This window comes from Lithobates pipiens, unplaced genomic scaffold (genome assembly GCF_037356315.1).
Source record: "Lithobates pipiens isolate NorthernLeopardFrog02 unplaced genomic scaffold, aLitPip1_a1.2 Scaffold_8, whole genome shotgun sequence".
Lineage (NCBI taxonomy): Eukaryota > Metazoa > Chordata > Amphibia > Anura > Ranidae > Lithobates > Lithobates pipiens.
Genome location: NW_027507903.1, coordinates 223278509 through 223293516, shown reverse-complemented (window position 1 = coordinate 223293516; position 15008 = coordinate 223278509). Strand labels below are relative to the sequence as shown.

At 43.2% G+C, this 15008-nt stretch overlaps 1 protein-coding gene across 1 annotated transcript in view; it reads left to right on the top strand.

Annotated features, from left to right (window-relative positions):
• ADAMTS20 (ADAM metallopeptidase with thrombospondin type 1 motif 20) overlaps nt 1-15008 on the top strand; it is a 298739-nt gene that overhangs the window by 134342 nt on the left and 149389 nt on the right. The window contains exon 10 of the mRNA XM_077472691.1: nt 10655-10796. Within this exon, the coding sequence (XP_077328817.1) occupies nt 10655-10796 (142 nt within the window). The remainder of the gene's footprint in view (nt 1-10654; nt 10797-15008) is intronic.

The following is a 15008-nucleotide window of genomic DNA, read 5'->3' as shown; positions in this document are numbered from 1 at the left end:
CTGACAACAAAAGTGAGTACACTCCTAAGTGAAAATGTCCAAATTGGGCTCAATTAGCCATTTTCCCTCCCCGGTGTCATGTGACTCGTTAGTGTTACAAGGTCTCAGGTGAGAATGGGGAGCATGTGTGTTAAATTTTGTGTTATCGCTCTCACTCTCTCATACTGGTCACTGGAAGTTCAACATGGCAGCTCATGGCAAACGAATTCTCAGAGGATCTGAAAAAAAATAATTCTTGCTCTTCATAAAGATGGCCTAGGCTATAAGAAGATTGCCAAGAGCCTGAAACTGAGCTGCAGCACAGTGGCCAAGACCATACAGTGGTTAACAGGAAAAGTTCTACTCAGAACAGGCCTCGCCATGGTCGACCAAAGAAGTTGAGTGCACGTTCTCAGCGTCATATCCAGAGGTTGTCTTTTGGAAACAGACGTATGACTGCTGCCAGCATTGCTGCAGAGGTTGAAGGGGTGGGGGGTCAGCCTGTCAGTCTCAGACCATATGCCGCACACTGCATCAAATTGGTCTTCATGGCTGTCATCCCAGAAGGAAGCCGGTAAACAGTTTACCGAAGACAAGCAGGCTATGGATTACTGGAATCATGTCCTGTGGTCTAATTAGATCAAGATGAACTTATTTGGTTTAGATGGTGTCAAGCGTGTGGCAGCAACCAGGTGAGGAGTACAAAGACAAGTGTGTATTGCCTACAGTCAGGCATGGTGGTGGGAGTGTCATGGTCTGCGGCTGCATGAGTGCTGCCAGCACTGGGAGCTACAGTTCATTGAGGGAACTATGAATGCCAACATGTACTGTGACATGTTAAATTCTAGTGTTAAACAATGTATACTATCAAAAAAATTGTGTATAAAAACATCAAACTTGAAGTACATAAAAAGTCCAAAGAGAGGGAAGAATGAAGGTATGGAGTAAGTCCCTTGAAGTGACTCTTTACAAACACCCTTCAGATGTATTGCAGGTGCGCCCAAAGAGGAAGTTCTATCCACCACCTATTTCAATGAGGGTTACCAGCTGCTAAGATCTCTTTTTAAGGAGATCGTACAGGCATGAAGAAAAAAACGATCGTTCCTGGTCTCCCCGATGGGTTCTGCTGGCGTCTCCACCTCTTATATCTCTTTCTTACAATGTCTCACATTCCACCGAATTTTTAGATAAGACAAGAAAGAAAGGCTCCCATAGCGTAATTCCGCATAAAAATTTATTACAAACGAAATAAAAGTAAAACAAACTCACAAATTCCAGTTGAGTACAAGCGTAAGTACAATCACGAGCCGGCCGGCTCTCTCTTATTAACACTGCCCGTCCTTCCTGGTCAACGGGGAATGGCGGTAACGTCAGCACGCCGCTCACCCTACGTCGTTTCGTCAAAAGTGACTTCTTCCTGGGGTACGGGCGGCGTGCTGACCCACCGCCTAAATACTCACTAGCTACAGAACGTAACCGCCCACTTCCGAGCTCCTGGCTACAGCTCCTAATCAGCCATTTTAGAAATGGGCAAAATTGATCGTTCGCCCTGATCATTAAAAGAAACTAAATGAACTAAAATACACGAACGCTATAAGGAATCGGACACAAACTGTTTCACAAATAGGTTCATACTCATTTGATCTTTTTTGTGAATTAAAAAATCTTAAAAATAAACTAAACTAAAGAACACTCTAGAGAATCAGAACTAACCTGTTCTCTGAATGGGATCATATCTGATGGTATAATCCGGTCGCATACCTACCCATTAGGAGAGCACGATCGGACAAGGTCAACCCCCCTTACCCGAACGCACAGTTCTAGTAACTGCACCCAGAACATTGGAGGGCCCACCATCATTCCACGACCTTACTCTTCCACATGGGCAAAGGACACTGTCAGATCATCAGACCATCAGGCCATTTCTTAAGTTTAAAATTTCATAAAACTCTATAAAGAAGGAAAGGAACATTCTCATATACAGGACATTATTCCAATTAGGCCTTATATAGCATAGGCCATTGGGAAAAACCTCAAATAAGCTACATAAATCGCAAATAACAAAAACATCCCCAAGTGAGCTTAGTTAACCCAAACCCACAGGGGGGGACTACTATCCCATACTTTATTATGGGTCGCCCACCAATTATGGTAGACCTCTTAAGAAAGGGTGGTCAAACATTAATATTATTTCATATCACCTAATATCTAACATTTTAATCGATGCTAGGCCCTAAAGGATCGGGGGTTCTATGATGTCTCAATATGTAGATGAGAGAGACCATAGAGCCCTCCTCACCACCCACCTAAAAAGATGAATGGAACCCGTTTCCAGGGTGACCTAAAACATTATAAAGGGTGGCCAGAACCACTCTACCAAGTCTTACTGGTCAGTACTAAAGCGGGATATACCCCTCACATCACCTCAAAGGGGATGATGTCGGATAGATGGAAATAATCCCGCAAGGTCAATAATTAATTGCTATACTTCAGAATGGGCACCCCCAGTGATTTGTCAAAAAGGTGGATAATTCCAAAATTCTCTAATCTTATCAGGACCGAAAATACGGAACAAGCCCAGGAATTCGGAAGTGGTTCACATTAAAGGGGTCTAGCCATTATCTATAAAGGCGTTCACGTCAACATCCACATTGAGACCGTATGGAGTATAACACCGTGTTTTATGTATCCACATAATTTCTAGTCTAGACAAATCACGCACCAGGGAGCTCCCCCTCCAATGTGCACTAAACTTGTCTATACCCAGAAATAGGGTGTTTGCTGGGTTACGGCCATGATGTAAATCATAATGTTTGGATACTGAGTGAAATTTATACCCATTTTTAATGTTTGTGATATGCTCACCCAAGCGTACTTGCATAGCTCGCTTGGTTCTCCCTATATATTGGAGCCCGCAAGGGCATTGCAAAAGGTATACGACGCCCTTAGAGCTGCACGTTATAAAGGGTTCAATTTGATATTCTTTCTGAGTACTAGTAGAGACAAAAGATTCAGTTTTTCTCTTTTTACTCTTATTCAACATACAGATCTGACACCTTCGACATTGGTGGTACCCAGTTATATGTTGAAAAAAAGAAATATTCTTAGTAGGGGGATCAATTACATTAGGAGCTATCCTATGTCTCAGGGAGGGAACCCCTCTGAAGATGATTTCTGGTTTAGCTGGAAGAAAGGTACGAATGACTCTATCATTCGACAGCAAATGCCAATGTTTCCGCAGCATTTTCTTGACTAGATAGTGTTGGGTGGAAAAAGTCGTAACAAAAGGGACAATAAGCTTCTCCCTTTCCTTACCAGAACTAGCCCCCAAAAGAGCAGCTCTGTCACCCTCAGCAATCTGTTCAATAATTGCATTCATGGATTCGGCATCATACCCCTTTTCTTCCAGTCTCCCTTTCAAAATGTTAGCCTGCGACCTAAAGTCGCTAACGTCAGAGCAATTCCTCCTCATCCTTATAAACTGACCCTTAGGAATTGATCTTAGCCATGAGTTATGGTGGCAGCTCTCTATGGGTATAAAAGAGTTCCTATCAGTTTTCTTAAAATAGGAAATCGTTTTAAAACCCCCTTCAGATTTACTAATGGTTAAATCAAGAAAATGGACTCTCTCTGGACTGGCCTCTACTGAAAATCTGATGCCCCTATCGTTGTTATTGATATTAAGAAAAAAGTCTTCCAATTGGGGTCTAGTCCCCTCCCACAGGAGGAGGACGTCATCTATATACCTCGCCCAAAACACCAGGTGCGGGATTCGGTCTTTATAGATGACGTCCTCCTCCCACTTAGCCATAAAGAGGTTCGCTAGGCTAGGGGCGTACTTCGCCCCCATTGCCACTCCCCGAATCTGTTTAAAGTACTTTGCTCGAACCAAAAATAGTTATGGCTTGCCGCAAACTCAAGTAACTCAATGATGTACTGTTGTTGCGGTGTTGACACAGTTGACATGGTATTCAAATAGTGTGTCGCAGCCGCGACCCCTAATTCATGTGGAATGATCGTATAAAGCGAGGTGACATCGGCTGTCACCAATAACGTGCATTCATTCGATCTCAACCCTGAGAGTAAATTGATCACCTGTCTTGTGTCCTTCAAATAAGAGGGCGTTTTCTGGACCAAGGGCTGGAGAAAGAAATCAATATATTTCCCCACCCGGGACCATGATGGTGGGCCCTCCAATGTTCTGGGTGCAGTTACTAGAACTGTGTGTTCGGGTAAGGGGGGTTGACCTTGTCCGATCGTGCTCTCCTAATGGGTAGGTATGCGACCGGATTATACCATCAGATATGATCCCATTCAGAGAACAGGTTAGTTCTGATTCTCTAGAGTGTTCTTTAGTTTAGTTTATTTTTAAGATTTTTTAATTCACAAAAAAGATCAAATGAGTATGAACCTATTTGTGAAACAGTTTGTGTCCGATTCCTTATAGCGTTCGTGTATTTTAGTTCATTTAGTTTCTTTTAATGATCAGGGCGAACGATCAATTTTGCCCATTTCTAAAATGGCTGATTAGGAGCTGTAGCCAGGAGCTCGGAAGTGGGCGGTTATGTTCTGTAGCTAGTGAGTATTTAGGCGGTGGGTCAGCGCGCTGCCCGTACCCCAGGAAGAAGTCACTTTTGACGAAACGACGTAGGGTGAGCGGCGTGCTGACGTTACCACCATTCCCCGTTGACCAGGAAGGACGGGCAGTGTTAATAAGAGAGAGCCGGCCGGCTCGTGATTGTACTTACGCTTGTACTCAACTGGAATTTGTGAGTTTGTTTTACTTTTATTTCGTTCGTAATAAATTTTTATGCGGAATTACGCTATGGGAGCCTTTCTTTCTTGTCTTATCTAAAAATTCGGTGGAATGTGAGACGTTGTAAGAAAGAGATATAAGAGGTGGAGACGCCAGCAGAACCCATCGGGGAGACCAGGAACGATCGTTTTTTCTTCATGACTGTACGATCTCCTTAAAGAGATCTTGGCAGCTGGTAAGCCTCATTGAAATAGGTGGTGGATAGAACTTCCTCTTTGGGCGCACCTGCTATACATCTGAAGGGTGTTTGTAAAGAGTCACTTCAAGGGACTTACTCCATACCTTCGTTCTTCCCTCTCTTTGGACTTTTTATGTACTTCAAGTTTGATGTTTCATACACAATTTTTTTGATAGTATACATTGTTTAACACTAGAATTTAACACGTCACATTGTTAATACTATAATGTATAAGTTTTAGCGCAGCCTTATTTTTTGGGTTTGTGTCTAGTGTGGGTATCTCACATTGGGTTGCAGCAGGAATTTATACTGTTATTATTTACATTATCACTTTTAGATTTTGCTTTCACCGGCTCAGGCCTTGGTTTGATTAATTGAGTTACCGTTTGGACAGCGCTGTTTTCCCAAAAGTTTTTTTATGTACTGTGACATACTGTAGCAGAGCATGATCTCCTCCCTTCGGAGTCTGGGCCTCAGCGCAGTATTCCAACATAACGACCCCAAACACACCTCCAAGACGATCACTGCTTGCTAAAGAAGCTGAATTGAAAGGTGATGGACTGACCAAGCATGTCTCCAGACCTAAACCCTTTTAAGTATCTGTGCGACATCCTCAAACGGAAGGTGGAGGAGCGCAAGGTCTCTAACATCCACCAGCTCCGTGATGCCATCATGGAGGAGTGGAAGAGGACTCCAGTGGCAACCTGTGAAACTCTGGTGAACTCCATGCCCAAGAGGGTTAAGGCAGTGCTGGAAAATAATGGTGGTCACACAAAATATTGAAACTTTAGGCTCAATTTGGACATTTTCACTTACTCACGTTTGTTGCCAGCTGTTTAGGCATTAATGGCTGTGTGTAGAGTTATTTTGAGGGGACAGACCATTTACACTGTTATATAAGCTGTACACTCATTACTTTACATTGTAGCAAAGTGTCATTTCTTCAGTGTTGTCACAAGAAAAGATGTAATAAAATATTTACAAAAATGTGAGGGGTGTACTCACTTTTGTGAGATGCTGTGTGTATATATATATATATATATATATATATATATATATATATATATATCGATATATAAATATATACAGTATATAGTTGTCTGAATATTTTTTTTCAAACTACAATGCAGATTTAAAAGTTTGTGTGTGTGTTTGAAAAATTAAAAAACACAAACTGCAATATTTTAATATTAGCTTTAAAGCAGTACAAAACCAAAAAGCATGTATTATATTGCAGCCTATTCTTATGCCGCGTACACACGACCAGACTTTTAGATGTATTAGATCTGACGGAATTAATCCGTCAGATATTACGATCGTGTGTGGGCTCCAGCAGACTTTTCTTTCCCAAAGTCAGACTGACCTAGAAATAAAACATGTTTCAAATCTTTCCGACGGACTTGAGTCCGGTTGAAAAATCCGTTCGTCTGTATGCTAGTCCGAAGACCAAAAACCAATGCTAGGGCAGCTATTGGCTACTGATTATGAACTTCCTTATTCTAGTCCAGTCGTACCCCATCACATTCAAATCCGTCGGACTTTGGTGTGATAGTGTGAGGCCAAGTCCTTTCGTTCAGAAAGTCCGTCTGAACTCTGCCGAAAGTCAGTCGGAAAGACCGTCGGACCTAGTCTGCTGGAAAGTCCGGTCGTGTGTACGTGGCATTAGATGTGATGGTTGTATTAGTTTCCCTTTTCTTTCTTCTATTTTCATCTGGTGATCTTGCCAGCAAGTCTGATTTTTTTCTCAAGCTCAAGCTCTCCAGCAGAATACATCAGTTTACATGGATGAGACAAACCACTTAACACTGGCCGGGGGTGTTTAAAAAGATCAGCTTTTATTTATTCATGCAAAACCTTTATTCCAAAATGAAATAAAATGTTTGCTGTAACTGATTATAAAGTATGATTTGGAGTTAGGGCTTCAATTTGTTAGTGTAATTAAATCTGCTAATACATTTTTCACTACCACCACCCCCTTCAGACTGGCAATGCTACTCTTTGCTGTGCCTCCTGTTATCATTCATCCAGAGTTGTGTCTCACTAACACAAGAGGTGTGTTACTAGCCAGATTACCAGGTGAAAACAAGAAAAAAAAAAGCCAAAGAAAACAAAACTGATGTAACCACCACATTAAATGATTGGTAAACTGCACTATGATAACTTGTTTTTTGGTTTAATATCACTTTAGGGCAAGCATCTTTGTTTAGGATTTGTTTTCTCTCACATCATAACTTTAGCTATTGAAGCCACAGCCAGAAATAAGTCTTGCAATTTCCAAGACAAATAACATTTATTGAATTCTACGCATTACTGAAGGTAAAATTACATACTGTGAAATACTGCGACTGATTATGTGCACTTCAAAAAGAAAATGTCAGACAGCCAGATCTATAGATATTCATATATTGAAAGACAGACATGCACAAGAATTAAAGATAATTTGGGAGACGTATGTAGACAGATCTTAACAAAGTTAGACACAGACTGACAGTTATGTATAAGAAGACATGTTTGCGTTAATCTGAAGATCCAAAGATATAGAAACAGGTAGGAAAACCATCTATAAAATTAAACATACTTTCATTACCAGTAACTCCCCTCCTATTTACAGCATATTCAATGTTTCTCTTAAATGCAGTAATCCTTAGAAAATGTATTTGTCGTATTTGAAAATACTCAGTAGTGTCACCCTAGGATGCTTACTATTGATTTCGATTACAAAAAACAACTCTCCTTCTCACCTCCAGCACATAGGGAGGAGGCGATTTTTAAAGGCTAAGTTTACCTTTTTTTCTACAAAACAGCTCCCTTATGTACCAAGATATCTTTAAGCTCCTTTCACATATATGCAGTCAAGGTTTCAGCACAGGAGTCCAGTGCGGTTCTGTTCACCAGTTCAGGTGAAATTCAGGTGCAGAGTTGTATCTGAAATTGCACCTGAACCAGACTGAAAAACACATAGGACTTAAGGCCATACCGTGGCTGCACGTGTGAACCTGGCTGCCTTGAGAAGAATGCCAGTTTTGTGAATTGGATGGGGTTCAAAACGCAGAGCCTTAATGTATCTCGGTTGAAGAAAAGCTCTTGCAAAATGCCCTTGCTATATTTATTATGCAGCGTACACACGATCAGACTATCCGGCGGACTTAGACCGGCGGACAACCCGCCAGACTTTGCAGCGGAGGTCCGCCGGACTTTCCAAACGAGCGGACTTGCCCACATACGCCTGGACTTTTGAAATGGACGGATTTGCTCACACACGGAGTAAAGTCCGTTCATTATTAAAGGGGGCTCCCGGATTCTGATAAGCCCCCTGCCCGAAGACCCCGACAACCAATGGCCAGGGTTGTCGGGAAGAGGCCCTTGTCCTCATCAACATGGGGACAAGGTGCTTTGGGGTGGGGGGCCCTGTGGGCCCCTCTTCCCCAATGCACCTCCCATGTTGAGGGCACGCAGCCTGGTACGGCTCAGGAGGGCTGTGTGCTCGGATAAGGGTCTGGCATGAACTTTGGGGAGACCCCCATGCTGTTTTTTCATCGTAGGGGTTCCCCTTTAAATCCATAACAGGTGACGGGGTTCGCGAGGTGTCAATCTCACCGATGGAGGCAGTTACATTGACTTCCTGCGCTAGTCCCGTCTACCTGGAGCCACGTTCCAAATGAATGGACTTTACTCCGTGTGTGGGCAAGTCCATTCATTTCAAAAGTCTGGCGGACTAGCACACAGCCGGACAATTTTGAGTCAAGACTTCTTTCTAAGTCCGCCGGACTTTTGGGAATAAAAGGTCCACCAGAGCCAACACACAGGCAGATTGTCCGGCGGACTCTGGTCCGCTGAATAATCCGATCGTGTGTACGCGGCATTAGAAAGCTTCATCACTTGCTGGTATGTAGATTTGGGATGGAGAAACCAGTAAGACACAGGAAAGCATTTACCAGCTGACCTCATTAGCACTAACCCTTCACCCATCAACTACTGTATGTTTGCACAGCATCCCCGACATCTCTCCACACGTGCATTTACCTGGCTTCCCTAGTACCCCTCCAGATGGGCTCAGGCCACATGCTAAACTCCCTGGGGCCGCATGCAGTCCACGGGACAACCCTGGTGTAGTACAAGAGCCTGCCTGATTGGATATAGAGTGATTGGATAGATGTCGTGTCTTCCTGTAATATAGTTTTGGTAAATATAAAGGAGACCACTCGCACTATGCCAAAATGTCCCGTGAGCTACTTTAATACGTGTAGTGCAGCCCTTTGAAATCAATGGGCCACCCTATGTGTGTCACTGGAAAAACAAGGCAAAAAAACCTGTGCTCCCGCTACTCTAGGTGTGAATGGAGTCTGAAAATGAAAATGGTGTGTTTACACAAGAACAATGAGGCTCCGTTCACATTTGTGTGTTTCCAAATGCATGGCAAACCGCACAGAAAATGCGTGCTTTGCCATGTGTTTCAGGAACCCTGAAAATGTGCATCGTGATTGTATTGTCATTACATGTTAAAGTCTCCCCAAGTGCAGCTAACACCCCAAAAACTGCGATTCCAAAAAAAGTTCTGGAGCTTCTCTGGGGCGATTATCGCATGTGGCGCAGCACATTCAAGTGAATGGTTTGCCTTATGCGCAATGAGTGAAAATGCTTCAAAGCATCCAAAAAAGAAAACACATGTGGGAATGTGAATGAGGCCTGACAACTGAGTGTCTCCGTTTATTCCCTCCTATGTACTTGTACAAAGCTGATCATATACTATGCAATCTGATTGTACAATCTCTGTACAATTTCCTTTAGATTTACCAAAACTACGGAATAGTAGCCATTTAAACAATCCATTCAATCTGTATCCAATCAGACAGGCCCTTGTACTACATAGCTGATAGGAGAGCTAAAGGAAATTGTGCAATCAGATTGGATAGGAATTTGGTAGAAGATGGTATAGTCATTTGGGAGGTGTGATTCAGACTGGTGAACACTTGTGCTTTCCTATGGATTTAGTACACATCTGTGCATTTTATGGAAAGGGCCAGGGATTTTTTTCAGTTTTTTAGTTTCATAGACTTCAATGTTTCAAAAACGTGTATTGGAAAACACAAAATTCACCTGCAATATGCAAACTGCAACCTGTATAGGTGTGAATCAGGCCTTAGTCAGAGGTCTTGGAGATGAACTAGGCAAGGCTAATAACACTGCTTGGGGTTTTTGTGCAGCAGAGGTAGCAGAGAGCGCAGGAAGTCAATCACAGCCAATGAGGAGAGATAGGGGATGAGGCCGAGCCACAGCTTCATGACTCGATGGACACACAAAGCAGCGACTCAGGAGAATGCCTGCTTGAGTGCCCCCATAGCAAGATTCTTGCTGTGGGGGCACGCGGCAGGAGGGAGGGGCCAGGAGCACTGGCGGGGCACCCATGTAGAGGAGGATTGGGGCTGCTCTGTGCAAAACCACTGCACAGGGCAAGTAAGTGTGACATATTTGTTATGTTTTTTTTTTTTTTGCCTTTAATATCATTTTAACTGCATTAGCCATGAAAAAATCATGTTTGTTTCTGTCTAAAAATACGCATTAGTTTCTTAGAGAAGCAGAATCAGTTTTTTTCCAACCCATTAATGCCCAATATTATGTAGGTACATAAGGCACATTAATTGTTTTTTTATATATATTAATCCTACAATTTTTCATTGTAGCACAGGTTACGGGGAATGTCTACTTGATAAGCCTAGTGGAAGAGTTTATGAATTTTCACATCAGTTACCTGGTATAGTTTATGATGCTAATAAGCAATGTGAACTGATGTTTGGCAGCGGCTCACAAGTTTGTCCCTATATGGTAAGTTATTGAAAAGCTGCAATAGTTAATGATGCTAAAAAAGATGTGGATTACTTGCCCAATGTCCCTTCTCTGTGTTTGCTATGAAGATGAAAGTGTGGAAGGCTAAATGTATGTCCATCAGTTTAAATGTGCCATGGTGGTTGTTTTAATCACAACTTTAATTATGTACTTTCAAAATTATAAATAAAACTCTTTCAAAAAAAAAATGTACATTTGAAATTAAAAAATACTTTTTTTTTTGAGTAAGAAAGATTAAAAAGCAGTCTCCTATTTTTCTAGGTAAGGTAATCAGATTTGTTGGCTCCAGTTTTGTTTTTTTACAATGCTCATAGATGGCAGTAGGTTTAAATTAGTAAAGATGTGGACATAGAACAACTGGTAGAATCCTAGAAAACTAACATTTAACATAATTTAGGTCTGTTTCATTCAGAATTTATATTTTACATTTGTTTAGAGCAGTGTTTCTCTGACTTTTATTCAGTTAACCGCATGCTGACCAGCCGCCGCAGTTGGCTGCGCGAATCGACATTATGCTATGTCGGTAGCATAAACGCACTACGTGTGTCCCTCACGCACTCCCCCCGAGCCGATGTGAGTGCCCAGCGGTCTCGATCACCGCCGGCCTCCTGCGATCGCTTGGGGCACACTGAGAACCGGGAGCTGTGTGTGTAAACACACAGTTTCCAGTTCTCTGAGCAGTGAACTGACAGATCGTCTGTTCATACAGAGTATGAACAGCGATCTGTTGGTTTCCCTGCACAGTCCCATCCCCCCTTCAGTTAGAACACATACTAGGATACATATTAACTCCTTCACTGCCCCCTAGTGTTAACCCCTTCACTGCCAGCGACATTTTTACAGTAATCAATGCAATTTTAATCGCACTGATCGCTGTATTAATGCCAATGGTCCCAAAAATGTATCAAAATTGTCCAATGTATCCGCCATAATGTCGCAGTCATGATAAAAATTGCTGATCACCGCCATTACTAGTAAAAAAATTATATTAATAAAAATGCCATAAAACGATCCCCTATTTTGTAGACGCTATAACTTTTGTGCAACCAATCAATATACGCTTATTGCGTTTTTTTTTTTTTAACAAAAATATGTAGAAGAATGCGTATCGGCCTAAACTGAGGAAAAATGTTTGTTTATATATTTTTTGGCAATTTGTATTAAAGCAAAAAGTTGAATTTTTTTTTTCAAAATTGTCGCTCTTTTTTTGTTTATAGCGCAAAAAATAAAAAAATGCAGAGGTGATCAAATACCACCAAAAGAATGCTCTATTTATTAGCAAACATGTGGAAGAAAATGCTCTGGTCAGATGAGACCAAAATTTTACTTTTTGGCCTAAAAATGGGACATCAATTTTGTTTGGGAGCAACATCTCATGACCGCGCAATTGTCAGTTAAAGTGATGCAGTGCTGAATCGCAAAAAGTGGTCTGGTCTTTGGCCAGCCAAATGGTCCGGGGCTTAAGTGGTTAAGGCATCTTTTAACCACTTCCCGCGCACCCTATTGCAGTTTTACTGCTACAGGGTGGCATGTGTGCACTGGATCACATATATACTTGATCCGACACTTCCAGGTAAGGAGCAAACATGTGAGCCACTGGCAGCTTGCTTCCACTGTGATCACACGCGGAAGCTGATCTACAGGTGCATGATACCCGATGTCCACCGGTACCCACCAATCGTTAGGCAGATATGTAAGCAAAGTAGATCACTGTTCTGACAGGAGGGATGGGATGGAATTTGTGCTGCAAAGTAGAGAATAAATTCCATCTCTTTCCCTAAGAAAAGAACCCCACACAGTGTAGCAAAACACTGGCTAATCACACAGTTAACTCTTTGAGTGTTATCCCCTTCCCAGCTAGTGTCATTAGTACAGTGACAGTGCATATCTTTTAGCACTGATCACTGTATTAGTGTCACTGGTCCCCAAAAAGTGTCAGTTAGGGTCCATCGCAATATCGCAGTCCCAATATAAGTATTTGATCGCTGCCATTACTAGTAAAAAAAATAATATATATACAGTAGGTGACTGCAATATTGTGTCAATCTCACCGCTTCTATTGGCGAGATTGACACCCTACGAGCCAGCGCCGAGCCGGCTCGCATCGGGAAAGGAAAAATGTTTCTTTTCCTTTCCCAATAAGCGACAAGCATCGCTGGCCGGGTTCACACTGGTGCGGGGATCCGAATTGGATTCCCGCCAATACCAGGCACTGTGTTTGGTATGAATCCTAAGGGAGAACTCCACGCCAAATAAAAAAAAACGGCATGGGTTCCCCCTTGGGAGGCATACCAGGCTCTTAGGTCCAGTAGGGATTTTAAGGGGAATACCCTACGCCGAAAAAAATGGAGTGGGGTCCCCCCAAAATCCATACCAGACCCCTATCCGAGCACGCAGCCCGGCCGGTCAGGAAAGGGGGTGGGGACGAGCGAGCCCCCCCCTCCTGAGCCATACCAGGCCGCGTGCCCTCAACATGGGGGGTGCCTTGGGGACCTTGGTGACCCCGCCCCTTGTCCCTATATAAGTCGGCGCGCCGCGCCCCTGGCATTGCGGCCGGAGAGAGCATCGAGTCAACATCTCCAGAAGAAGAACGGAAGGCGGTGGCAGCGACAGAAAAATGGGCCACCGCTAGTAAAAGAGCTGGAAGAAGAAGCGGTGGCCCAGCAAGAAGAACCGAAGAGGGGGACAAGACCCCCTGAAGTCGGAAGAAGAGGACGGCGACAAAGAAAAAAGCCGGGCTCCTCTGCTAGTAAAAGAGCTAGCAGAAGAAAGCGGAGGAGTCCGGCGAGAAGACCCCCGAAGACGGAAGAAGACTCCCGGAGCTGTGCAATAAACTATTTTAACCCTTGTGTGTTGTGTTTTTTTTACATTTTTTTCACAGGTGAATGGGTAGGGGTACATTGTACCCCATACTCATTCACATAGGGTGGGGGGCCGCTATCCGGGGGCCCCTTTATTAAAGGGGGCTCCCGGATTCCGATAAGCCCCCCGCCCGCAGACCCCGACAACCAACGGCCAGGGTTGTCGGGAAGAGGCCCTTGTCCTCATCAACATGGGGACAAGGTGCTTTGGGGTGGGGGGGCCTGGTACGGCTCAGGAGGGGGGGGCGCTCACTCGTTGCTCGGATAGGGGTCTGGTATGGATTTTGGGGGGACCCCACACCGTTTTTTTCGGCGTAAGGGATTCCCCTTAAAATCTCTACCGGACCTAAGGGCCTGGTATGCCCCCGAGAAGGCATGCAAGCTTCATGAGTGAGGCGACATTATCGCCGCTCTCTCGCTCTCGCTACTATAGGAAAATTACATTTTCCTATTGCAGCCAGCGCGAGAACCAGCGCAACAGGATCGCGCTGGTTAGAGAAGCCTGTCATCGGGAACCAGCGCGACAGTATCGCACTGGAAACACAATATCGGCGGTACCTACTGTATATACCATAGTTTGTAGACGCTACAATTTTTGTGCAAACCAATCAAAACACGTTTATTGGGACTTTTTTTACCGAAAATATGTAGAATACATATTGACCTAAATTTATGAAGAAATTTGATTATTTACATTTTTTTATAATTATTTATTATATTATAATTTATGATTTCATTTTTCAAACTTTATCATACCCGGGATGTCTGCTAGACTGGTTTGGACAGATTTAAGTGAGTTATTGCTAAGAATTACAGGACTACAATATAAAACACCAAATTTTCATGCAAAATAATGGTACCGCTTTTAGCAGCTAAAATCTGAAATAATCATACCACCAGGGAGGTTAAAGCAGGGTTAGGTTTAAAAAAATATATCTCAAGCTTTGAACATCTCACGGAGCACCCTTCAGTCCATCATCTGAAAAAAGGAAAGAGTATGGCATAACTGCAAAACTACAAAGACATGGCCATCAACCTAAACTGACAGGCCGGGCAAGGAGAACATTAATCAGAGAAGCAGCCAAGAGGCCCATGGCGACTCTGGAGGAGCTGCAGTGATCCATAGCTCAGGTGGAAGAATCTGTCCACAGGACAACTATTAGCCCTTGTACACACGGTCAGACATTCTGACAACCAAATCTGTAGGATTTTGTCCGAAACTGTTGCATACACATGGTTGGACAAAGTTGTCGGAAAATCCGATTGTACATAACGTGATGACGTTATTTCGTTACGACGGGACTACGTTCAGGCTAGTAGCCAATAGCTT